This window comes from Cervus elaphus, chromosome 25, assembly GCF_910594005.1.
Source record: "Cervus elaphus chromosome 25, mCerEla1.1, whole genome shotgun sequence".
In the NCBI taxonomy this organism is placed as follows: domain Eukaryota; kingdom Metazoa; phylum Chordata; class Mammalia; order Artiodactyla; family Cervidae; genus Cervus; species Cervus elaphus.
Window position 1 is genome coordinate 33,874,931 of NC_057839.1, and position 27,998 is coordinate 33,902,928.

General features: G+C 40.9%; 1 protein-coding gene across 8 annotated transcripts; it reads right to left on the minus strand.

The window, feature by feature from the left end:
- Nucleotides 1–55: 55 nt before the first annotated feature.
- On the minus strand, nucleotides 56–27,997 carry ZNF131 (zinc finger protein 131). Of its 8 annotated transcripts, none has more exons than XM_043887538.1 (8): nucleotides 27,288–27,375; nucleotides 26,668–26,806; nucleotides 25,589–25,690; nucleotides 18,690–18,834; nucleotides 7,709–8,069; nucleotides 7,384–7,606; nucleotides 2,585–2,715; nucleotides 56–1,929 (listed from the first exon to the last, which is right to left on the minus strand). In XM_043887538.1, the coding sequence occupies exons 2-8, from the start codon at nucleotides 26,789–26,791 to the stop codon at nucleotides 1,243–1,245; spliced, it is 1,773 nt and encodes a 590-aa protein (XP_043743473.1). In that variant the 5' UTR covers nucleotides 26,792–26,806; nucleotides 27,288–27,375; the 3' UTR covers nucleotides 56–1,242. The 8 variants fall into 8 exon arrangements, with proteins under 8 accessions (XP_043743473.1, XP_043743474.1, XP_043743470.1 ...); XM_043887539.1 differs by having other exon boundaries at nucleotides 27,028–27,291; XM_043887535.1 differs by lacking the exon at nucleotides 27,288–27,375 and adding an exon at nucleotides 27,723–27,997 and having other exon boundaries at nucleotides 7,384–8,069.
- Between the last annotated feature and the right edge of the window lies 1 nt (nucleotide 27,998).

Below are 27,998 nucleotides of genomic sequence, written 5' to 3' on the forward strand. Positions count from 1 at the left end.
CTGATCACAAACCAAATTAAACACTGGTTAAATTGAAAAAAAAGAGTCATAAACACATAATTTTAAAGTTTACTTTAAAAATGTAAATATCTCCCAATATTTAACAGGTAAAGAAAATAGCATATTGGTTTATTTTCTGTAGTTGTTATATTTTATTTTCCAAGTAATACTGATTAAAAATATTTACACACCTACTTTTAAGTCCACAGTTTAGCACTCTTATTTGTATGGCTTTAAAAGTTATAGCACAAGATCTTTACATTAAGGATTGGGGGAAAAGATTCATTCAAAACAAAGCCTGATATATTATATACATGTTTTTCTCTGTACTTTATTTTAAATACATTAATTTTTAAATGATGCTCATCTTGTTTTCATCTGGTGGTAAAATACTAGTGCAACTTTTCATCAAAATAAAGTTTACCACAGATATAAATGAATTTTCCCAATTGAAAATGGCCCTTCAGCTGCCATTAAATGAAATTTCTCAACCTAAATGAAAAAGAATTGGTAGCTGTCATTATAAGAAAAAAAATATAAAGTACTACAGCATCACCTACACTGCTTACAACACAAATTTTGAAAGAACTAGAGATGCTTTATAGAAGTTTAGTTGGTTTTGAAAAGGCACATGGGTGTGTGTGTGTGTTTTTTTTTTTTTAAACATTCTAGAAATTCGCCACCACCACTCTGTTTCTGTTGCAGAGATGACATCTATGACTATCCATCAGGGCAGACAAGAATGTTGTTCAAACTAAAGGAAGCCAGAAGCCAAAATTTAACTGCACAGTAACAATGCACTTTTCTTCATGCAGCCTTGTTTCCTATATATTCAAATTTTCTAACATGCATTAGAATACATAAACTTGTATTCTAATGATTTTACATTTGATTTTACAACATGGGGGGGAAAAAAACTTGAGGAAGGACATGACCAGGGAAAGAGAGTAAGAACTCTTACCACAATGAAAATATACATTCGTACCCAACTATATAATAAGAATATAATCCATTTAAGTTTTCCAGAAATATACTTCTCAAAGCTTCCCATTCACTTATGGGAAAGATCCCTCCTCTGTGGCAAAGTGGGGGGAAATCAGTCTGCTTCCATAGAAACAGTTCAGCACAACAGGAAAGAGTTTAACTTTGGTCCACATGTCTGTTAGCGTAAGGACAGTCACACTGCCCATCATCAGTTCAAAAACCCAACAGATAACTTTAAAAATATATGCATTTGTTATTTCATTCTAAAACTGGCATAGGTGTTCTGTTCTCATTTCCTGCCTTTTCGGCTTGGGAATCCACTGTTGATTTGGTCTCTAAAGCCTCAGCATCTTCGTGTTCTTCTGTAGCAGCCTCAGCAGCATCTGCTTGGGTAGGGTCTCTCTCCTCTTGGTTCATGATTTCAGGGGTCACTTGATCCAAGTCTGCTTCTAGAAGCTCAGTTTGTACTTCCACTGGCATCTGATTTACCCGTTCAACATGCAGCTCCTCTACATGGACTTCAGTACCTTCTTCAGTCTGAATTCGCCCCACTTCTAGATAACTTACCTGGACCTGCTCTGGAAGCTCACTCATGTGTGACTCGTGCACTTGGCTGTCCTGGAGCAGATCTGGATGGACCTGTTCCACAGTCACTTGTGCTGAATCCACCTGAACCTGGAGCAGTGGTAACACATGCACCTTCCCAACTTGTTCTATAATAGTCATTGATGTCACAGGTTCAGTTTGCACACGTGTTTCTACTGAAAGAACTTCTTCAGTTACCAGGCGCTCTGAAATATTATGAGTATCACTGAGATGCCTCCTTAATTCATTTCCTTGCATAAACCACAAGTCACACAGAGTACAATGGTTGGGTTTATCTCCAGTGTGTATCACCAGGTGATCTTTGAACTGGTCCCAGCTGTTAAACACACTATTACAGACCTGCAACAACCAAATAGTTAGTATTAACACTTAACATTCAAACTGAAGAAAATACGGGATGTATTTAATCTGTGTAAGGAAAAAGTTGCAGATTTTTCGGAATATGTTATAAATATAACGTCTGTAAGATAGTCTAAGGGATTTCATAAATCTTTTGTTTATTTGACTTTTTAGCTGTTGTAGCTAACAACTGAAATCCTTTTTGGGAAACATTTTAATATTTCCTTCATTGTTTAAATGTCATAAATTCTAGGAATATAAAGGTAACACTATTATACTTTCTTACATAATATCAACATTAAGAACAATCTCACCATTTGGAATAAAAACACTAACCAAGGAAGAAGAGCCCATTACAGCTGGTCTGCCTCTTTCACCCCACTCCGGAATTCCAATGACTGCTCTATGGTTAAGAATAACCACAGTTTCATACTACTTGTTACTTAGGACATGATGTTAATAACATTGGTATCATCTAGGATTGGGTAAAAACAACAGTTTTCCTTATAAAAGCAAGACAATTATCTTCTTTAGTCTCATTTCTTTCTGAACTGTCAGAGCCATACTTTTGGTCTAGGCTTGTTACTCGTCCCTTCTAACAATTTCAAACACAGACTTCTTTGCTCAGGACAGAGTACACCACATCCCCACATACCTGACATTCATAGAGCTTCTTCCTCCCCTTTTTTGCTCCCACTCCAGTTTGGCATGCAGTCAAGTGACATTTGAGGGTACTATTCCTAGCAAATCGTTCATGACAATTTGGACATTCAAAAGGTTTTTCACCTGTTAGAATTATAAAAAAATATTGACAAATCAAGAAAAACAGAAAATGCAAAATGTTTTTTTCTTTTTGGGTAATTCTGATAGGACTGTCTTGAATGGAAGAGCAGAACTTATAACTTTGATGTTTCTACCACATCTAAAAGACTATTCTAAGAGGTGGAAATACAAGTTTTTAATGATTCTTATAACTGTGCTCTGGCAAAGAAATAAAAATTTGGATCTGAATGTTGTTCCATGCTTTTGCATTTCTTAAAAAACTGTCTATTTTCCCTTAGATAAAAATCAAAGTCAAATTCCTTTTCGGGGACACGCAGGCCTCTCCATTCCACAGCAATTTTTGAGCACTTATTGTATTGCCAAGCATGTGCTAGGTAATGAAGATAAATTGTCCTTATTTTAAAAAGTTTCATAGTATAGGCCAGGGTATTTCAGGAAGGTGAAATACATGGACATAAACAAATGCAATACACCACAGAAAGCCTGTTACAGAGAAGAGGGCAATGAAATGGGCTGTAGCAGCACAGAGGAGTGACGAATTCTGCCTAAAATGGACTAAGAGAAGTTCAGGAAAGAGAGTTTATTCCAGGAGGCGGCAGAGAGGTGTAAAACAGCATGGAGGGTGAGGACTAAGACAAGAGGTATCATACTGACTCCCAGATTGCCGGTTTAGAACACCAACCAGAATAAAGAACAGAGATGTTTAAGGAGGCGTGCAGTAGGATGTGCTGGGGAAGATTACAAATTAAGTTTTGAGTCTAGTGAGTTTGAGGTACTCAGAGCAAAGTGGCAAAGTCTGGTAGACAGAAGAACACTAAGGAAAGTTAAGGAAGAAATGTCAAGAAGATAAGGTAGTAAACAGTGTTGAACCGAACAGAAATGACAGGTAGGGTAACAACAGGGGGTTGGGGTCATGCTAGCAAGAACACTGGGAGTGGTATGGGGCAATCAGGAGCCACGCTACAGTGGGGGGTAAGGGAGAGTGAGTGAGGCAAGTCAATGAAAACAGTCAGTACAGAAATTCTTTCAAGAAGGCTTGGAAGTAAAGAAGAGAAGTGGCTCAATGGGGACAAGTCAATAAGAGGTTCTTTCAGCCAGAAAAGAATCATTACTTATTTGCTAAGGAAGAAGGAACCAGTGGAGAAGGAGATAGCAGTAGGAATGACAGGTGAAACATGGTTTTGGAGAAGACATTGAGATGCAGGATTCAGGACTGGCCTTGAAAAACAGGAAAATATCTTTCTCTGTAATAAGAGGAGGAGACAATGAAGGAACCACACAGGTTTCTTCACACCTAAGTTGGGGTGTGGACGGGGGCTCGAGTACTGCACTGAAGGTCTAGAATGGCAATTAGGAAAGGAAAGATATACACCAGATACCAAAGGCCTAACTTAAGGTCTGATAAGACTTTTTGCCAGAAGTGCTCAGCAGGGAGCAGAAGTAAATGACTACAATAATTCCAGGATGTAGGGTTCAAAAGCCAAGGAAATGTGCTTAGAGCACAAGAAAAAGTGACTCAGGAAGTACACAATGAGGAGAAGATGGAGTAAGAAATGGGGCAATAAATGAGGTTTAAGGGATACAGAAGGACAGGCAGTCTAAATGAGGTTAAAGGAGGCTGAGTCCCACAGCCAGAGGAAGGAAAGCAGGAGAGAAGTCCAGAGAGGATGATGCCTGGAGAGAACAAGAGGAAGATTTCAGAGGTGGAGCCTCAGTGATGATCAGGTCCCAGACGTGACCCTCATACTCACGTGGAACCGACACAGTCAAGGAATAACTCTGAGCTGTGTTTTTTCCCTGAAAAAACAACTATAGCAATAAAAAAAAAAAAAAAAAAAAAAAACAACTATAGCTTATTTTTTATATAATTTTCATAAGATGAAAAAATTAATGAGAAAAGATCTAATCACCTAGAATTACTGTTGGTACAGAAACTCTTTTACAACTCCCCAAATGTTGGAATATCGCTAACTAGAATGGTTTTAATAGTATATAATTTTTCACTGTAAAATGAAGCCTACAAATAAAAATTGTTGTTAACTTCTTTAAAGGGCAATTTGATAATATTTGCCAAGATTTAAAATGCACATATCCTTTAACTTGGCAATTCTGTCAAAAATTAAGTTACTTAAACATGTACACAAAAATTATGTACAGGTAGAAAAGAAAAAAGAAAAAGAAAAAAAATTATGTACAGGTATGTTTGCTGCAGCACAGTTTGTAGTGAATGGCAAAAGACTAGCAACAACCTAAAATTGTATCATCATGAGTGATGAAGTAAATTAGGGCATGCAGGTAACTGAAATCCCATATGGTCACAGTGACCAAAAAAAAGTGCATTCATGAATGTTTCACATGTTAAAAAAGATTTCAAAATAAATTAAATGGTGTACCACTGTACTGTATGCTGCTGTTTGTCTTTTTTTTTTTTTTTTTCCAAAAGTTCTGTGTTTATGGTTACTTGAAAATGCAAAGAACATATCTGGAAAGATAAACTTAAGAAAATGAAGGCAGTAATTGCTTCTGGGGAGACCTATTTAAATAGCAAAGAGACTGACTTTTCAGTGCACATTATTTGAACTTCTGCTATTTAAAAACTTAATTTAATAAAGTCTAGAAACAGTAACAAATTATACTTTAGATGTGTAAAAAGTACAATCTTCAAAGTGCTTTTATCAATTTCTCTTGTCATAACCCTGTAAAGTAGGTGTCATTACTCTTATTTACACAGATAAGTAGAGAGATCCAACAATAAAGAGACCAGTCAAGTTCATCAGGCTGACAAATGTCAGAAATGGAGCCTGGGAATTCCAGTGCTTAGGACTCCACGCTTTCACTGCGGGACCCAAGATTCAATCCCTGATCAGGGAACTAAGATCCCACAAGCTGCACAGTCAGGCCAAAACAAAAAAACTGGAGCCTGAATCTAACACTGGTTTCCAAACCTATATTTTTTCCTAAGCTTCCATACTACCTCCCTGAAAAACTAGGGAACAATTATTTGAAAACATGGTTACAGGTCACCTTTAAGTTCTCTTTCACACTGGGTGTCCCACAGGTATAGCTGTCAGTATATCTGCTCTCTCCCCTCATCCCCAAATTTTACCCTTCTGTATTTTTCTTTCTAACATTAAACTTTTGATCACTAAGCCACCCAAATCAGAAAGCTGGGAGTCACCTTCTCTTTACCCCTTACTTGCTCAGTCATGTCCGACTCTTCGTGTTCCCATGAACTGCAGCCCACCAGATTTCTCTGTCCAAGGGATTCTCCAGGCAAGAATACTGGAGCAGATTGCCATTCCCTTTTCCAGGGGGATCTTCCCGACCCAGGAATCAAACCCAGTCTCCTACACTGGCAGGCAGATTTTTTACTGTCTGAGCCACCAAGGAAGCCCCTCTTTTATCTCCACGTCTCACCAGTCACCAAACCCTGCTGACTTTGTCTACTTCATGTTGTACCTTCAAGCCTTTACCATATTACTGCCTTTATTCAACCCCTCATCCTTGTTTAGATTACTCAAACAACTTCCTAATTAGACCCAGGAGGCTTCACCCACTCCAATCCTGCCAGTTCTCTGTCTCTAAAGCATAAATTTAATTAGAAATCTCCCTGGGTTAAATTTCTTAAAAGTTTCTTAAAAGCGACCCAGTCTTCCAAGATAAAATCTAACTCATGTGGAGCATTTATCTACATGATCTTAGCCTCATCTCTCATCACTTTCTCTCTTCTGTCCTTGAACCACTGGCAGATGATCCATGATGCCAAAGTGCATGTCATATAGTCAGCCCCAAAACTCTTTAGCTGCATCTCCTGGCGTTCCTCTACTTGGACCCAACTCTAGCCATAATAACCAGCTAACAAGTACTCCATATGAGTGACTTTTCTCTCCTCGTATCTGTACACTTAGCTTCTTTTGCTGGAGGGCTCGTCTCATGGCTAACTCCTTTTCCTTTGAGAATCATCATAGGATAAACCCTCTAGGAAGCCATCCTTGTCCTCCACCATAAACAGCATCAGCAGGCATTCCCCTAAGACTCTGTGCTTTCCTCTATCAGCACTCAGCTGATCGTGCCTGCTTGTCTCTCTTCACAAAACTCTGAACTCCTTGAAGGTAGGTACTCTAAACCTCCATGACCTAAAGTACAGAAACCTTACCCTTTTCATCTCCCTGGCTGTCCACCAGTCCTGACATGTTTGCCTTGGAGAGATGAGGGAGATGGGCAAATACTGCCTACCTATCCGCCAGGTCAAAACAGATAAGCAAATGTTCGCAAAGGTATAAACATGTTTGGGATTGTTTATAAATGTATTCATCTATGTAATGTGCTAACATAAGGCAGATAAAGTAAAAACAGTTAATAGTGAAGTTTCATATAATTAAAATTTCATAATCAATAATCTTTAATAATAATCACAGTGTTTATGTATATCTTTTGAAAATACAAAAATTGGCAAGGTGTAAGAATGACAATTAACTTCAAAGTTAATACTGACTTTGCTTGATAGCATCAATATCAACAAACTAGTATTATAAAAACACTGTGCTCAGCCTACAATTAGGAAACACACGAAATGGTTTCTATAACACTAATAAAAAAGAATTGAGACACTCAGCTTGAAGTGAGTGTGGAAAAAAAATAAACTTCTAATATAAAATATTTGTTACTTACCTGTATGTTTTCGAAGATGCTCTTTAAAATGTCCAAAGTGGTCAAACTGCTTCTCACAGTACTGACATATGTGTATTTTTTTCCCAGTTCTCTGCTTCTTACTGACTCCACCTTCTTCAAGGTGGTAACAACTGAGGTGCTGTTTCCACGCGCTCTCCCGAAGATACCTTTTATTGCATATTTCACACTTGAAACTCTCAGTGGAGTGTGATTTCATGTGTTCCTTAAAATGGTAAAACAATTTAAATGAACGGTTACATTTCTCACAATGGAACAAGTCCTTCACATGTGACAGCTGAAGTTCCACAATTTCAATACCTTCTACCTGTTTGCTTGTGGGGTCAGATGCACAGCCGTCTTCATCTTTAATCTGCCCTTTTCTATCGCCTTGGCGGTACTTGCTGGTAATATCTGCCAACAATGCCAGAGCGGAATCATCAGAGGAACCTGTGCTCTGAATGTACTTTATGGACTGCTTGGCAGAAGCCACTTCCTCCAACGTTTCGATGCCTTCATCTTCCACTTCGATTGTGCCTTCAGCAATCTCCACCTCAATTTCAACAGGTTCAGATTCTGCAGATGGCAATGACTCAGTGATAACATTTGAAGTTTCTGCAATCTTTCTTTTTTTTGCTTCATTTTTCCCCGTGGTATTTTCCTCTAGTGGAGCTGAGTTTTCTTTGTTTCTGAAATACATAACACACGGGTTTAAAAATTCTCTAGGACCAATCAATCCAACTAGGCTTTTTGGAAGAAATTGATAAGCTGATAATAAAACTTGTATGGAATGGCAGAAAACAAGATTGCAAGACTTATATTAGCTGATATCCAGACTTATTACAAAGCTACAAAATTTAGACAATCTGACTGGGGAAAGGATAGACATGGAGATTAATGGAGTAAAAGTCCAGAAATAGACTACACGTGTATAGTTAATTGATTTTTGAAAAAAGGTTCCAAGATAATTTAATGGAGAAAACATATGACAGTAGTGTTGGAACAACTGCTATCTGTATAGGAAAAATAAACCTTGACCCTTACTCACTTAACATACACAAAAAAATTTAAAATGGATCATAGACTTAAATGTAAGAACTATTACACTTCTAGCAGAAAACTGGATAAAAATCTTTGCAACTTCAAAGATTTCTTAAGTAACACGCAGAGAGCAAAAACTGTGAGTAAAAACTGGTAAGATAAAAAAAAAAAAAACCTGGTAAGATAGTTTTCATCAAAATTAAAAACTTTGTCCTTTGAAATACACAGTTATTAACAGGAAGGCAAGCCACAGAACAGAAGAAAAATATTTGCAAACTATTTGTCAAAGGTTTTATATAGACAATATAAAAAGAATTCTTACAATTCTATAAACTCAATCTCTTCAGACAACTGTTGGGAAACAATTCCCCATGAGTCCCTCGTGTTTCTGTGTATCTTGTGAAGACAGCTTTGGTTCTGGATTATTTTTCAAAGGTGTTTGCAGAGGCGCCAACAGCCTTGGAATACAGAGTGGCTCCTCTGGAGAAGACAGCTTTACTTACTGTCCATATAATAATGTCCCTGCTATGGGACAAAGGTCAGGCAGGTTTGTCTGCAGCCCATTCTAAAGGACTTTGGTTTCCCAAGCTGGGCCTTCTTCATCTGTGATGAAAACCAACCACATGCAGGCCACTCTATGTCACCTCTGGGACTTGAGGAAGGGAAAAGTGGCACAAATAGAGTAATAAAGTTCTTTTTTCTGACCTACGAGTCCTGTTATCTTCTATCAGCATCCGTGAGATCGTGGCAGATAATGTGCTGGCTTGCAAGTAGGGTAACATCTCTGATCCCTCACAGATCTTGCCAGATATTGGCAACCAAAAACAGGATGCTGAAAAAGACAAGACTTTCTGGAACAGGAAGGATGAGACCTCACAGAGCAAATGGAATTTGAGGAAGTCTGCTGGAGCTGGCATCAAACACGTTTACCAAATTGTAAGGTCAACAATTGGTTCTCTACTGACTTGCCTACTGCTCTGAGCTGAACTGTGCACCCTCAAAAGATATGATGAAGTCCTGACCCAATAACTATGAACGGGACCTTATTTAGAATGTCTTCGCAGATGTAATCAAGTTGAGGTCATCAGAGCAGGCCCTACGCTATGTCCTCGTAAGAAGAAGGACTTTGGACCCAAAGAAGAGAAGGCCATATGAAAACAGAGGGAAGATGGCAATGTGAAGATGGAGGCAGAAACTGGAGTCATGCTGTCACAAACCAAAGAACACCTGGGGCTACCAGCCTACGAGAAAGGAGAAAGTCAAGTCAAGGAAGGAAGGATTCTCCTCTAGAGGCTTCTGAGGGAATGTGGCCCTACCAACAGCTTGATTTAGGATTTCTAGCCTCCAGAACTGTGTTAAGACATGCAGTGTGTGGTACTTTGTTACGGTAGCCCCAGGAAACGAAAATACCTATGAATAAGGAAAGGTACACTCTTTTGAAAAAGCCATCACTGCGGAAGTCAAGTCTGAGTCAGCTCAGAGGCATAAACCACGTGGCCCGAAGTGGAAAGCAATGTGGATGGGGCTGTTGAATCAAGAGAACCCCCAGACAGACACTGATGGGGTCTGCAACAACCTTTCTGCCTGACACAGGGCTTTGAGGGGGATGAAAACACTGGAGGTTTGTCTGGCTGAGCCATTCGCAGCTCAGGTGCTGCTGGAAGGCAAAATGTACCTTTCTGTCACCGTCACTTTCTCTCTCCACAGCATTTCCCCTTCTACCTTCTCCCTTTGCCCCTGACTTAACTTCACCTGCTTGGAGAAAGAGAATTACAGTTGAAGCCAAAGTCTCCTTGCTCTCCATTCAAGGGTAAATAGTGAAGACACCATACACATCCAAGCATGATAAGGAAAACTCAAGGATGGTAAAGACACAAATTGCCATAGCTCTATTATATTCCACAGATGTCCAACTCCCCATTCCATCTCTCATCCTCAGAGAGAGGAGGTGGTTTCATTCAAGTGTTGGGAGTTTGGGCAAGGTCACAGAAGGAAAGGGAGGTTGTCCTTTGGGTGGGGCTGATGTTACAGAAAAATTCAAATAAACATTGTGGCCAACACAATATATACTGTCATTGCTTTGACATCTGTATGCACAGCAGAGATTGGTATGGTATGGGCATTTACTACTTCCCCATAAGTACCAGAGATGGACCATTTCCATGGAGAAGAGCCACATGCAGAGAAGAGGTACTGGAAGAAACTCCCCTGACATTAGCCACCAGTAGCTAGGTCAGGATTTAGCATGAGTGTCTCTATCTCTTGATGTTTACATTGCTGATATCCTATTGACTGGCAAGCCCGAAGTCTCAGTCTGAAAAGCCCTGACTATAGTGTCACAACACTTCTACCAGCAGAGACTGCTGATAAGTGATTAAGAGAAACTCGCTCAGTTGTGTCCAACTCTTTGTGACGCCATGGACTGTAGACCACTACACTCCTCTGTCCATAGGATTCTCCATTCTCCTACACTGTCCATTCAAGAATACTGGAGTGGGTTGCCACTTCCTTCTTCAGGGGTTCTTCCCAACCCAGGGATTGAACCTGGGTCTCCTGCATTGCAGGCAGACTCTTTACCATCTGAGCCAAGTCCAGAGACTGCTGATAAATCCCAACAAAATTCAGAGGACTGCTCACCAAGTAAAATTTCTTGGGACTAGATAGGCAGATTCACAACATTCAATTCCCTCCAGCAGTAAAAACAAAACAAAACAAACAAAAAAACAGTTTCTCTACCTCCTCCCTCTTCCCACCAAACATGAGGCCCAGTAACTCACTGGATTTTTTAGGTATTAAGGAAAGCATGTGCCTCACCTGGGCACTCTATCAATACTTTTTTCTGTATATTACTCAGTCTGCAAAGCAGCACCTTTTAAGTGGGCCTCCAACCAATAGGCTGCACTGGAAGTTTCCATATAGCTGTAGCACATTCCCCACCTTCAGGGACCCCCTCGTCTAATGACTTCTTTGAGCTCTACGTCTGAGACTGATACTTTTTGCAGATTATAGCATCTGCTACTGGCAGGCTGTCTCCACCCAAAGATATTCCTTGGATTTTGGACTTGCCAATTCCTTGACATGGCCATGAGGTACACTCACTCTGACAAGAAAGGGTTAGCTGCTATTTGATTCTTGTTAAAAGTGATGCCCGATCCATGGAAGCTTTGAGGCTCTCCAGCCTGATATTGCCATTTCGGACTGTTAACTAAAACTTTATGACTATCAAGGCAAAAGGTGCCCAACAAGTCTCACTGGTCCCAAAGAAATACTTACATTCAAGAAAGCAGTTGAACTCTTGGCTTTACATGAAAAAGTGGTAGCACCCCTGCTGCCCAAAGAAAGCCACTAGATCAATGGGGTCTTTCATTCACTGGTGGCCTAGCTAAGTTGAAGGCTGATGGTATTCACTGGGCTGCCAGATGCTCAGTCTCAGCACCAACTTTTCAAAACCAAAAGTGGACACAGTTGCTCTGCTTAGAAGGCAGAACTCAAGGATGTTTTCGTCACTCTAGACGAATACACACTCTGGACGACACTCTTCACAATGAACCTTGAGATATTTTTACCGACTCCCGAGCTATTGCAAATGGCCAAGCTGTCTGGGAGACCTGGAAATCTTGGCAGATTAAAGACACCCATCTTGAGGGTCAAAACTATGGAGACAAAGAGCTGTTGATCCAACTATCTGAGTAAGTAGTTTAGATACTCATGGTAAAGGCCTATTCTCTAATGATACCAACTGGAATCAAGTTGCTTATCAACCTACACTGTCCAAATTTCCATCACTGCTGCCTATGTCCCACATTATTCTGAACCTGGTGATACATCCACCATCAGAGACTGAGCAGAAAGTCAAGGACCCTATGCTTCTGATGGAGACGTTACTATAGCATGTCAGACTTGTGACACTGGCCAAAAGTTGGCCTGTCTTATAGTGAATGAAGCCAAATCATACAGGGCATTGTCTCCAACCGTTCCTTGCAGACTGACTACACTAGACCTTTGGACCCATCTCAGGGCCATATGCCTCTCAACTACTGACACTTCTTCAGGTTATACTGCTGCTGTTCAAGCCTGAGCCGCTGGTTCTGGCCACACCATCCGGCTCTGGGAACTGAGCTGTGTCGTATGTTTAGCTTTCTGGACCATCTGCAGTCTGACACTGATGCACCAAATGCCACTCAATCGGCTGTTAGTCAAGGTACTGTTAAACCTTTCAAGCTTTCTACCAACCAGATACTGGTGGTGTAGAGAACTGCAGCAACTTTCTCAAACATTGACTCAGAAAACTTTCTGACTCTCCTCCCCTCACTTCTTCCTCGTCCAAAAATCCAGTAGGCAGTTTAGTCATCAAATTCTACTATCCCCAGAATCATCTATTTTTGGCTGCCTCCTGGGTAATAACGATCAAGGCAAATGGAGTGGGAAGTTACATAAACCTCAGTGGAAATTCAGGGTCCGCTGTGACCATTCTTAGACATGATCTTCTTCCTTCTGCCTAATGGCAACCTGGGGTCAGCCTGGTCAAAAGTGGGCCTAGCAGATTTAAACTTAGTTCCAGTTCAGCTATCTGGATTCTCTTACGGAATGGACATCATCTTAGATCCTAAGCATAATGACTAGTTGGTTGAATATATGCTTGCCAAGTGTTCTTAGATTGGTTCTCATGACCCAAGGTGGAAGAAATAATAGGTATCTTAAGTTTTATAAAATGTCCTTGTCCCTGACCATTCCAGATGAAAGGTCTGGGTAAGAGAAGGAGAGAACTGGAAATGGGGTTAAGTTACAGCTACTAGAATGGCACACACTGGTTTTGTGGGGGTAGAGGGAGAACCATCACCCTGGAACCTGGAGAGAAAACCTCGTAGACTCCAGGAGGTACAGGGGAGAAGAGACATTAAAGGTCTCTGTCCTTCAGGACCACTCTGAGTCTTCCTCAGGTAGGAAAAGGCTCTCGTTCAGGTTTCCTCAAGTGCTGCAACTTGCAACTCCTTGATCTGTCGTCTCACGCCAAGGGCTCTAACAATTCAATCACCATCTCAACTTTACCAGGAAGGATTTTGCAAAGAGCTGGGGATGGCAAAGACTTATATGTCCCATGCAAAAATACCAGATGTTTGCCCGCTACCATTACCAAAGCTGACGCTCAGTTCATGAGGCACCTGACTGCCACTCAGCTGGCATCCAGGTGCTCATGATAAACAGACGGATTAAACTGGCTGCCCTTAGACATTCTCTCCAAAAACAAGGCCTACACACAATCATTGAAGCTGAGCTGGGAAAAGGAGAGGCCATGCTGGTGACAACATCAACCTGTGAGCCAACTGAAGAAGGTTGTCCCACTTTGGGGCACAAACAAATTGTAAACAACACTTTATTCCAAAAGCACCTGTGTGTTCCAAGGACTGTACTTCTTGTATGAAGTCAGGTACTAACTTCCTTCCCTCCCTATAAATGCCTTGCAACTCTTGGTGGGAAGAAGACACCATCCAATGTTTAGGGAAACACCACTGGTGTATCAATTTAGTTCTCAGATGACCATATATCTCTCCAAAATGAGGCTACTTAAATAAAAAGCTGGTACAAAATTTGTGCCTGACTCAATACAATGCGATCAATGATAGCACTTGGGCTCTGGAAGGTATTCATTTTCACCTCAAATCACTAGCCAAGGTTATTACGGAGGCTACACTTGCCCTGTGGACCAATAATGAGACTGTGCAATTGCTAAAACATCTTGCTATACTCAGATTGATGCTTACAGCTAAGTGGAAAAGCCAATACAGAAACTAAAAGAGAAAGCCACCTGGCTTTCTAGGGATTTACTCAGCTGGCTTAGTGCAGGACCTTAGGGGAGTGGGTGCACAGTTAAGCTTAGCACTGCAGGGTGGCCATATCCTGCTACTTGGAGTTCTGCTGAAACAGCTGTCTTAATTAAATCCAGTGTGAGAAAAACTGAATGGATTTGGTCCAAGTCCCCTATTGGTCAGATTAATCCAAGTGGTTACGGAGTAGCATACTCATGAGAAAATTCACCAGAAGCTGAGTGTAGAAAAACCATACTGTGGAAGAAAATTCTCCATGGATCCCTCAGATTTCTGCATATCTTATACACAAACATAGAGCCAGTCTTGTTCTGTCTTCTGAGTTGTCTATATAGCAAATTACCTTACAAAATACAACCTTTCTACCTCCAGAATGGAGGACAATTATTTATTGTCAGAATAATAAAGACAATGGCCCCTCTGGGGAAAAACCTGGGCAGGTTTGCTTGCAACTCGTTATAAAAGTTTCCTAAAGCCCAGAGTTTCTCGGCTGTGATGTAAACCACTGAGCGCACAGTACACATGGAAGTGACGGCACCATTCCGCACGGGACGCGGGGTACGGAGGCGAGAGGAACTGGTGTGAACATGAACTTCAGGCTGGTCTGTACGCTGAGAGAGAAATAAAGTCCTTTCTGACTCACAAGTTTCATATCTTCTGCCAGCATCCATAAAACTGTGGCATGCCAACTTATTAGCTTGCAAATAGGATGAAATCTCACACCTGTCACAGTTCTTGACAACATCCCAACTTTAAAAATGGGTAAAAGATATCACAAAGAAGATAAACAGATGGCAAAAGAGCACATGAAAAAAGGCTCAACATCATTAGTCATTAGGGAAATGCAAATTAAAACCACTATATACTTACCAACTTAGCTAAAATAAAAGTCTGATCATATCAAGTATTAGGAAGGCTGTGGAGCAGTTGGAACTCTTATACACTACAAGCTGGAATGCAAAATGGCACATCACTTTGGAAAACAGTTGGGCAGTTTCTTAAAAAAAGAACAAAACTAAACACATCCATAATACAACCCAGCTATTCCACTTCTAAGTATTTACTGAGAGAAATGAAACCATATATACAAAGACCTACAAATATGCATAGCCCTTTCATTTGTAACAGCCAAAAACTGAAAAAAATATCTAAATGTCGATCAACAGATGGTGTATGTTAGTCGTTTAGTCATGTCTGACTCTTTGCAACCCTAAGGACGGTAGCTGGCCAGGCTCCTCTGTCCATGGAATTCTCCAGGAAAGAATACTGGCTGGAGGTTGCCATTCCCTTCTCCAGGGGATATTCCCAACCTAGGGATTAAACCCAGGTCTCCTGAACTGCAGGAAGATTCTTTATCACGTGAGCCACCAGGAAAAGCCCAGATGGTATATTCATACAATGAAGTAACAGTCAGCAATAAAAAGGAACCCATGACAACATGGACAAACCTCTAAAGCATGAGGCCAAGTGAAAAAAGTCAAGCATGAAAGACTACACAATATAGGAAGCCATGTATATGACATTCTAAATAAGCTAAAGCCACAGTGATAAAAATCAAGATCATTGGTTGCCTGGGGCTGGGGATCACAGCTGATTGCAAAGTTATAGGAAAACATAGGGAGATGGGAATATTTGTGGTGGTGGTCACACCACTGTGTACAATTAACAAACTTCAAACTTTACATTAAAATGAGTGAACTGTATTATGTGAATTATATTTCAAACAGCTGAGGAAGAAAACATCTATAAGGCAACTGCTGCTTCCTAACAAGTAACAGGAACCTTCTCATACAGTTTTAAATGAAAACAATGATGCAATTTCAGCAAAATAAGGAGAATCTGGAGATTCTTTTCCAGTGCCATTCAAAAAGTTTACCACTGTATTTCAAAAATACATGCATACTGCAAATGCTAGAAGAGCATTTATTCACCTTCTCTATCTGCAAAACAGTTATACAATAAGCTTCTCAATATAGAGTTGCCTTCACCTGTTGACTTAAACACAACTAAATTATGCAATTTTTATTCCTAAATTGCATAATATTGACATACACATAACCTATTAAAAACAGCCAATATGTAATACTGCTACCTTCCTGAAGAACTCTTCAGACTACACTGCATGTATAACTGGTTCATCAACAATTCAACATGCCAACATATTTATCTTGGCAAGCACTGATGGCTGTAATTACTGTAAGGACCTCAGTCTTTTTTTTTTTTTTTTTTTTGGACCTCAGTCTTATAATAAATCTTCTAAAGGTTCTAAATGGCTGTACCCAGCTATTCTTACCCTTTGACTAGACACATAAACTCAGTTAAATGCCTCCCAAATCCAACCTTGTCCATTGTCAGAGAATATGTTCCAATGTTCTGCTACTCAGGACTTTCCCTATAGTGAGATGCTACTCACTACCCCGAGCAGCAAATGGACCACACAGAACATGTTTTCAGAGAGTTCATATACAGGATTTAACCAGAAATCTGATGCTGCTGAATCTACCTCCACTTTAACACAGTATGATCTAATCAGGTACATATCCACAACACACCTTTACTTTTGCCATCCAGATCTCAGCTCTCTCTGCAGAAGAATGCTGGCCTGGTTTTAATTGGCATGCACCATTCATCCATTCATAAATGTTTACTGCACACAAACCATGTGCCAGATGCTAGTCACCAGAGAATATATACACACCAAGCTCCTATCAGAAAACTCTAATCTTGAACTCTGTCACCAAACTAATTAAAAGCTCATTAGGAAAAAAAGTATTTTTGGATATCTACAGTTCAATTATTTCTAAATTATTTTAAATTACATCTAACTGAACCACATCAGTGAGTCAGACCAAATCATTTTGTCCCATGCGAAACTGATTTTTACCAAACTTCACCTTCATGTTTTACCAATGACCTATATCGAGGGTCCTAAGAAACAGAGCCAGGGGCTACCACCAACGGTAATTCACATTTAGAGTCCTAAGTGCCAGACTCCAGGCTAAGCACTTTACATTCATCCATTCAACCCTCACAAATAATCCTATGTAGAAAGGTCCTTTATTAATCCCATTTGACAGATAAGGAAACTGCACAGCTGATAGGAGGTGGAGTAATTTCATTAAGGCCACATAGTGGCAGAGCTGGCGTATTTTCGAGGCAGCCTGTCTCCAAAGCTCTTGTTCTTACTCACTACATTACAGTGCCACTATTCATTATGTAAGATGTTGAGGTTATTTATTCATGATACCACTTAATGTCTTCCTAATAATTTCCTATGAGAAATTGTGTGTTTTAATACCAAGAATGGCTCCTAAGCAATTAATTTGTTCTCATCCTATAACCATAAATAATGTAACTGACATTCAGTCATGTCCAACTCTTTGCAACCCCATGGACTATCAAGTCCATGGAATTCTCCAGGCCAGAATATTGGGAGTGAGTAGCCATTCCCTTCTCCAGGGCAATCTTCCCAACGTAGGGATTGAACCCAGGTCTCCCACATTGCAGGCAGATTCTTTACAGCTGAGCCAGCAGGAAAACCCTCTTTTATACTAGGTGCTTCAGAACTCAGAGCTACATTTAGCCTATCTGGCAAGTACAGACTCAAATGGCATGTATTTTTGCCACCATATTTCTAACTTCACTGATTATCACCTCACCTGGCCTATTTCTTGTATCTTCACCAACTTTCTCACTTATTTTTAAAAAATACCATGTTAATCTTTGTAAGCCAAGCATTTTTTAGAATAAGTCTTGGTACAAATAATTAACAACTTGACTCCACAGAACAGTGCATAGGAACCCAGAGAACTCCTTAAAAATTGCCTAGCCCTCCTTATTTTATTGGGGCTTCCCAGGTGGTCCAGTGGTAAAGAATCCGCCTGCCAATGCAGGAGATGCAAGAGACATGGGTTCAATTCCTCGGTCAGGAAGATCCCTTGGTGGAGGAAATGGCAACCCACTCCATATTCTTGCCTGAAAAATTCCATGGACAAAGAAGCCTGGTGGGCTATAGTCCATGGGGTCACAAAGAGTCAAACACGACTGAACATGAGCATGCCTTATTTAATTAAAAATAAAATATGCTATCTTTGTTAATATTAGGACAATTTTTACTGTAAGGACAAGAAATCAAGTGTGAGGGAAAGAACAATCAGCAACCAGTAAAACTTAAAGCGTGCTAAATCGCATTAGTCATATAAGACTCTTTGCAACCCTATGGGCTGTAGCCTGCCAGGCTTCTCTGTTCATAGTATTCCGCAGGCAAGAATACTGGAGTCGGTTGCCATTTTCTTCTCCAAGAACTTAACAGATCCTTAAATATATTCCTGATTTCAAACTATCAGTTCTTTATGGCATGACACATACGATAAATTCTTGCCTAAGAGTCAGGGTGAACATGACTGAAAGTAACTATCTGCTCCTCATTAAGGGAATAATTACCTGACTTCAAGGGCTTTGATAGCTTCTAGCATCTGTAGAAACTCTGCTGCTTTCCATACATCATTGGCTTCTTCTTCTCCTTGTATCATTAACTTTGCTGTATATGTGAACTCAATCAAATGACGAAAGGCCATTTTACTAACACCTGTAAAAAGGATGTGTATTAACATGCATTCACATTGATTCAAATCTTACAACATTTAGTAATGGGAATAAAAAGAAGCCCAGTGTTTGAAAACAGATTAGCATTTGTCATTTTGGAAGACAACTTCTGGGCAGAATTCTCATTTACAGCATAATATTGTAGCCAAATTCAACACTAACTAGCAAACTACTTTAAGATTTCCTTTCCCAAAGATTTCCTAAGGCTCTTACAGAACAGTAAAATCTATCACTCAAATACACAAATGGGCTAACTACTACATCAGAAGTTCTCCCTCTTGCCAGGAAGCTGTCTGTCAACTCAGCTCCAAAATCATCAATAGCTTTCCACAGCTTATCAAGTAAAATTCAGTACCATTCTGCCTTTATTTCAAGGTCTTTTACATTATTTTTCTACTTACCACTATTTTTCCCTTTCAAATTTTAAAATGTATCAAACCCACATTATATACTGATCCTCAAACAAACCTGTCCCTTTCTAAGCACTTTCTTGCCCTTTAACATCCTCCTTTCCTGAAGGCTTAATCACTTTATTTCTGGACAAATTCTATGACCCTTGAGGGTCCAATTTTAATGCCATGTCTTTAACGAACCTTCTTTAATACTCCCCTCAGGCTGAACTCTGTACCTAGTCTGATAGTTAAAATTCAGACAACTCTTGACTGCAAGTTACTTGAGGAGAATTTCTGTCTAAACTCACCTCACAGTATCTAACACAAAGCTTCCTAAAATGAAAGCACACAAATTTGGTATAAATAAAGGCTAAAGTCATTTTTATATTAAGCTTCCATAATTCCAAGCTTTCTTTACAAGTTCTATGTTTAGATTTTGGCCCAAAATGATACTATACTTCCCTGAGCTCTTCAATGCTATGTAATATTGCTTCAGTCTGCTAATGTGAGGTATGAAAAGCTACTGACAGGAACAAAGAGAAAACTTTTTGCAGGCTTTTTTATGCTAAGAAATGCCTAAGACCAAACTGCACACAATATGCACCATTACAAAACAAGAATGTCCTCTGGCAGTCCAATGGTTAAGACTCCAAGATTTCACTGCCAAGGGCATGTGTTGTTAGATCCCTGGTCTAGGAACTACAATCCCAAGAGCCACTTGGCGCAGCCAAAAAAATATAAAAATATTTTTATGTTTTTCCAATGCAGTTTATACACCTGAATGTAGCCTTCCAGACAACAGTAAGAAAGCTGGTGGAATATCCATCATCCTCTGTGTAAGGAAAAATATGACTCAGGAAGTCAGAACTTTCAAGTTTTAGTCTAGGCACTCCATGACTTGTGCAATCTGGGACAAGTCAGAACCTCTGAGTCTCAGAAAACTCATCTTCAAATTGCCTGACAACAATCTGAATATTGAAAAGCACTATAGAATACAATGTAACTTGACCAAGTTACATGCTACCAAATAAGCAACTAAAAATAACTGATTCACTGAAGGCTAGTTTTATTTGGGTCTCCTAAGTCTTTTTTCTCTTGGCCTTTTTTTTTTTTTTTTAAATATTTAATTGTGGCACACATGATCTTCAATCTTCATTATGAACGCAAGCTCTTAATTGCAGTATGTGGGATCTAGTTCCCAAACCAGAGATTGAACCTGGGCTCCCTGCATTGGGAGCACAGAATCTTACCGACTAGGCCACCCAGGAAGTCCCTCTCCTGGTTGACTTTTGACCATGTTATTCAAGAGTAGCCTGAGGAACAGACAACTAGATTTTGCTTCCTTTTTTTTAAGATGGTTTGATCAAACATTTAAAAGTGAATCAAAAATTCTTCCTATAAACGATGTGCAAATTTTTCCTGAAGTGAAATGAAATTTGGGTTTTTAATTAAACACACACACATATATATACATACTATATACATCAAGCAGGCCTCTAAATACTTTAGAAAATTATCAACTGACTTAATATTCACAACAACCCTATGAGGTACTGTTATAATTCCCATTTTAAAGAAATTGAGGCACGGAAAAGCTAAATAATTTGCCAAAGTCAACATAGCTATTAAGTGATAAAACTAGAATCAAACCCAGATGGTCTGGCTCCGAAGTCCATGATAAAGATTTTTGAACATGATGATGCTAAGGAATATTCCTTCTTGGAAGAGTCTGAATACCCATGTTCTCACTCACTACGGGACTGACTGCAATCTCTTACTCATACGTCCAAAGTCCCCCACATTTCTTAAAACCAAAAGTTCCCAATAAACGTGGCAGCAAAATTTGATCTGAACCAACATGAGGCTATTTATAATCTTTATCCCACTTACAGTAAATTTTAATAAGCTATGTTGCTTATTAATAATACACTGGATTATTATTATTTGGTTATAGGATACTGCCCCAGGCCCCACTGGGAGTACTGCAGAATACACATACTGGATTACCTTAGGAAAGTCTAAAAGTTAGTAATTTAAAGAAACATTTGACCTTCAAGGACCTGTGGATTTAGCTCCCAATCTTGGCTAATCAGAGTCACCTGTGACTTAAGCATGGGCTCCTCATCTCCAGAATCACAACTGAGGTAGTGAACTGTTTTTTATAAGCACCGAGGTGCTTCTTAGGTGGCCAGTCCAACACTGGTCCTAGGAATAAACCACGGACCTGACTAATTAGTTAACAGGAACCAAACTTACAACACCTTTATAACACCTGCCCAGGTAAGTGAAGGGTTGGTAGGTAATGCACAGCTCTGCGAAAATATTGTATACTCTATCAGGACTAGTAGGCTAACTTTCAAATTTCAGCCCATGTTTTCAATTCCTTCCTCCTTTCAAAATATAAGTGTGCAAGAAAATACAATTTTTTAAACGAGGTATCTAAGAAAATGTTAATACAAACACCTCAACCTGGGTCATTGTTCCCATTCAGAAAGAGGCAAAGGGTTGAGGGGTAGAGGGCATTCTGGAATTTCTCTAGTCTACAGAATTCCCCAACTAGTGGAAAACTCCTACTCAACTAGGATGTATGAACATGTCCTTGCATGTTTCATTCTTGATATTAGGAGCTAAAATTTTGGACAGAGTTGCTGTTTGAGAGAAACTAGGTGCTTATGGATCTGTGGTTTCAGGGGACGTAAAGAATGGATTCGGAAAATTGGAAGCTCGGTTTAGAAGGCTGTTGTGTTCCAAACAAGGAAATCAATGTCTGTTGAAGATGTAATATGGTGTGAATCCAAGTCACAAAGCTTAGCTGGGATGCTTCTCAGTTGAAAAAACAATTTTAAGTCAAAGGTGAACCTGTAGTCCTATCAAAGATAACTCACTTCACTAAAGACAGAAAAAGCAGAGAGAGAGCTGGGTCAGCTTGCATCTAATGACAGTTCATACTCATAGAACATATTATAATTTAAATTCCCTTTATATACGCTTGTTTTACAAAACCCTAAGGCAGTGGTTCTCAACACTGGCTGCATACTGGACTTATCCTAGGGCAGAGCTGCCATAACTTTGCTGTTCAAAGGAGTCATCTGAGGATTCTGTTCTAATTCAGCAGGACGAGAGTAGAGCCTGAGAGTCCACAGCTCTCACAAGCTCCCAGGCGATGCCATGCATCCTCAGACCACACCCTGAATGACAAGGACCGAGAGAACTTTGAAAGACAGATGCTTAGACTTCACCCCTCAAATAGTGAACTGATCTGGAGAAAAACCCTGGCTATTAGTACTTGCAAAAGCTCCGCTGGTGTTTCTAATGTGCTGCTAAATATGAGAACAATCACTATTTTACAGGTAGGAGTTCCAGTTTTAGCTACGATGAAGAAAGCATACTCCATTCTATCTTGTCCATTGATACAACTAAAGACCCTGGACAGAACATCTAACGCAAATATAAAAGGACTTTCAAGAAAAAATAGAAGAAAAGAGCCTGGGAAGAGAAACAGAACTCAAAGAAGAGCAGTGAGTTTCCTGTTTTATATTTTTGCTCCTCCATAGCACAGCCTGAGGACAGTAAAACTCCCATAACCAGGGAGTAGGTGCAGACAGAAAAAGTTCCAAGAGGAACTGAGTAGAGAACTAGGAAAGGAGATGGAGCGTGTGTGGCGGTGGGGAAAACAACTGTTTTTTATTCCTCTCTCAGCTCTTCCCCAGTTAGAATGCTGCATAACTGTGGCTAGCTGCCACCAAGCAGGCACCTAAATTCTATGACAAAGTTCCTCTGGCTGAGAACTAGGAAAGAGACAATCATCTGAAGAGATGGAGAGAATACTTGTTATTTTCCTCTCTCACCATTTTACCCAGGAAATGGATCCTATCACAGAAAATGTAGGAGACCACAGAGAGGCTAAGTTCCCAGTTTTCCAGCCAGAGGACCAGGAAAGAGAGCTCTGGGGAGCTAAAGCACAGAGAAAATCAGGAGGGGAGCTGGTGAAAAGTCCAAGTCTGTGTATGCAGTCTTGAGCATACTGCCTAGCTACAATAATGGGAGGTAGCACAGCAAAGGCTCTGAGAATTAGACTGTGTGTGGACTACCACCCAGGTCGGCACACCTGGGGCCTGAACAGAACAAAGATGTTAAGAACTAAATTGGAATTGTATCCACAGCCCACACAAGGCAGTTTGAACCTAATCAGGTTGACTGCCAAAACAAAATAAACCACAATCAAATCAGTAACAAAAACCAAAGCATTTCCCAAAGATTCTAACAGATCGCAGAGTATCAAAATGTAATATTCAAAATGCCCATGACATCATCCAAATTTACTTGACATATTTTTGCAAATTAAAAGAGAAAAAAAGGAAGATGTTCAGTGTTACACAACTAACGAACTGTAAAACTAAGACTACAACCCAGGTTTTCTAAGTGCACGCCCAGGGCTTTCTCTACAGCCAGGTGACCTAGCCAGATAGTAGTAAAGCAATTTCAAAGTTAAAGGCTTAAGAAGACACCGAGTCAAATTGATTCTTTAAACCTGGATCTGGCAAATAAAAACAAAGAATGTTTTTACATGTTTCCTTCTTACTTTCTATAATTTAAATACTGAAGGTTGTGTGTCCTATACTGTAATGGATCCTGACCCAAAGATCAAACCCAGGTCTCCCGCATTGCAGGCAGACTCTTTACCATCTGACCCATCAGAGAAGTACCTATAATGGACATAGCACATCAGAAATATAAGAAATAATTCCAAAGTGATTACTCTTGAGAAGAAAAGACCCTACTTCTTCAGGTAGGTCAGTATTCCACACTCCACCAGCAATACATATTCTAGCCCTGGCTACTTACTTTTTGACTTAGGATTCTGCCCAGAAGTTACCTCCTCTGTGAAATTCTTCCTCTAAGCTTCTAAACCACTCATCCTTCTTCTTCCCTTCTTACACCATTATGCAATAAAATTCCCTGCAACATTTTTTTGCACTCTTCTACCTGTTGCCTACCCATGATTAAATTTGGAAACTCTTAAGGGCTGCCTTATTAATCAATTTCTCGCACGGTATTAACAGGTATTAAATTTGATAAATAGCCACAATTTAGTAAACTTTGGCAATGCACCAATCACTATGCCAGGCTCTGCACATGTTAATTCAATTAATCATTAGTACTAAGCCTACTAACAATCATACTTCTCAGATGAAGCAACAAATATGCAATTGAAGTAAAGTACCCTGCCTGGGGTCTGATACCTCAGGTGAATAACTGGATGCAACTTTGCCTTGTAATAGAAACAAATACCATGTAGGATCCTGGAGTCTCACTTTAGTATGTTTTGAGGATTTCTGTTATGCCTGTGCTCTCTCCATCACAGATATCAAAAGATCATCTATGGATACCAGTTAGAACGCTAGATAAGCTGGCATTATCAAAGACGATCTTTTAACTCTACATCTTCTTTACTCCCCTAGGCACCAAATTTTTCCAAGGGAATACTGTTTCCAGGCAACCCGTTCATAACAGAGAATATATATATAATGAAAGAGATACAAGACCAAAATTCAAGAACCCCAAATTTATGTAAGAAAGCTGATTTATTTCCTACAGTTTTGGATTGGGGATAGAGAGCAAGGTATTATAGTAGCAGAAAACAAAAGCATGGGAACAGCATAAACTGAATCCCTTGCTAGGTAGGCAACATTAGGTAAGTAACCTTTTAGAGCCTGTTCCCTGGTATGTAAATTGAAAATAACTTACTTCAAAGGATAGATGTGAAACTCAGAAAATGCACACAAACAACACAGCATAATACCTGGCACTTGGTGGACTATTATTACAAAAAAACCAAGTATAACAATTTCTATTTTAGGACAACATGTAGTGGATGACCCCTTCCATTCTAGACCTTCTACAACCACTTGAACTTCTTTTAAATGTCACTTCAGTTCATCTTTCCCAGCCTTTTCCATATTATAGCAGCCCATTTTACACTGTGCATGTCACGCTAATACACAGGCCTGCAGCATCCTGATCAGTCTAAAACATAAGGCCACTAAATAAGATGGAAATTCACTTTTAATACATTTTCAAAAGACAGTGACCACTGGTTGTAGCAATGAAAAAGACTCGTTTAAGAGACCAACAAATACCATTTAACCTGTTTTTCCTGGAAGATCATTTTACCAAGCACGTTACTAAAAGTAAAAATTCTCAGGTGTCAAAAGAACAACTTATCCAGTCACCTAACAGGAACCATTGATACCTGTTTCCCATAGTATTTTACTAAATTACTGTCTAAAAAACTTCATCAAATTATAATGTTTACTAAACAATGTATTTAAAACAAGCATTTACCTTCTATCTCCACCAAAGGTTCCTGAGTAAACTCCTGAAAGAATTTATAGAAGAACTTGCTGCAAGCAGCCAAAACAGCCTTGTGGGCCTTAAAATGGTGTCCTAGAGAAAAAAAAAACGAAATCATCATATTCACAAAAAACAAAGTATAAAAAATTAAAACAAGTTAAAAAATTAAACTAAAATCTTTCTTAATATAATTTTAAAAACTATATTCTGGGCAGCTATCTTGACAAATTTGAATCTCAATTAGACATGAAGCCAGATCTTTACCTCAAAGGCCTTACTTATTAAGTCAGTTTTATAAAGGATATCTTACTACATTTCAGGAGGTACCACTTTCAGGCAAAAGCATATCCTATTCAGTTGAAACTGCTAAATAGAAACATAACTCAAAAGGTTATACATCATTGGAAAAGAGAAGAAAAAGCCACAGAATAAGCACCAAGCTGGATGTGTTTGCTATGAAAAACACTTTAGTATGCCTAATATTTGGAAACTCAACCTATAGCAGACCTGTAACAAAGATTAGCTTGCCTTAAGTCTGTTTTCACTAAATAGAAAAGACACCTAAGCTGTGTTTGTCTCCACTGTAATGACAACTCTCAAGACTGGTAAATACCCCATTCTATTTTGGGGGTCACCAAAGCGGGTACCAGTCCTGCTAAGGAGTCTCTCACATTCTACCTCCAAGACCATTTGAGAAACTAGAAAGAATCAACACTTCCCAAATGACTCCTCTGAGTGACTGCTCAAAGCAGCTTAGCAGCAGAAATCTACTAACCAAACATTCAGAGACATCCTCCCTAACCCACACCCTCATCTTGCACTCAAGTGTGCAATGTGAACACTTCAAAAGACTGCAAGAAGTTAAAATACCACGATTACGTTTAAAGTGTGACCAGCCTTCTGCAGCATGGTCTCCGTTAAGGGATACTGATAAGTGTCCTCGGGTCCGAGCGCGCACCCTCCAGACTTTCGATAGGTAGTACAGAAGGTGGGTAAAAAAGGCGGGTGGGGGAAGGGAAGAGAGGATCTGAAGGCACAAACTTAGCTCCCCAGCCCACCACCCTGCTCACCGTCGACAATCAGGGTGATGTCAGTAAACCGGTCCTGCTCTCGCTGTTCATTCAATCGGTCCAGGATCATTTTATGATGTTCAGGGAACTCCTGAAGGCATTCCATCGTCTCTTCGGCCTCCATGGCCGTCCGGTTGCTCTACAAAAGAGGAGCATGATAATGTACACCCATGAGCTCGGGCTGAGGAACAAAACCCCTAAAGCACAAAATAACAACAAAAAAAACAAAACCCAAGCAACGTGAAAGAAGGGGGGAGGGTGAGGCAAGAGGAGAGGAAGGCGAGGGAAGAAAGAAAGGCGAGCCGGGCGGCCGCCGCGCGTTGGTGGCCGGAGCCGCGGCCGCGGGACTCCGAGCCTGACCTAATTGGAGTCGGGAGACGCGAGCTGGAGCGGGGTGGGCACAGCGCCGGAGGCTCCGAGCGCCGGGGCGCGCAAGTCCGGCAGGGGAGGAGACCCTACAGCCGCCGCGGCCCGCTAACGGCCCGCCAAGCCCCTCGGCCCGGCCCTGGCTCCCGCCTTCCCGGGACCCGGTCCGGCCCGCGGCCCACAACGACTCCCGGGTCGCCTCTCCCTCCCCCGCCCTCCCTCTTCTCCCCCGCCCCGACCGGGCCGGCACTCACTCAGGGAAGGAGGAGCGGCCCGGGCCTGCGCGTCACTTACGTCGACGTGCTGCGTCACGGCGTCGGACTCCGACTGACGCGAACGCCTCAGCGCAGACTAGAGAGCGGGAGGGCCACGCCCCCGCCCGCCCGCCCGCCCTCCTCTAATGGCGGGGCGGAGCTAACTGAGAGGATTTGGCGCTCGCGAAGCCTAGGCCGCTCGCGCGGGGAAGAGGAAGTCCAGCTGAGGCGTGGTTAGGCCGGTTTAGAGCTTGGCTTTGTCGGGGGTGGGGCGCCACCTTCCACTCACTCGCGCCACACTCCAGGTGTGAACACTTCCGAGCCAGACCTCAGAATAAACAGGCAACCGGTTCCGGGTGTGCTTTATACCGCTGCCCCCCCCCCCCGCCCCGCCCCGCCCCCTTTCCTCCAGAGGCCTAAGTCTGGCCGCCTTACCTAGCTCACGATCCTCCCTCTCTCCTCTCAGTCCCGAAAGCCTTTCCTTCTCTGCTCTCCCCTCTCGGGGCGTAATTCGCCCCGCACTTTTCCCTACCCCTGAACAGCGCCTCTCCAGCCATTTCCTCGCCAGTGCCCGGGCGCTCCCTCTGCTTGGGTCCGGCCGAGGCACGTGCGCTCGCTCCGACACCCGGTCGGCCGCGGCGCGGGCAGCGGCGGCCACGGGCGCGAGCACGTTCCGGCCGCCTAGGATCTTCCTCCCGGGTGCCCGCCCTC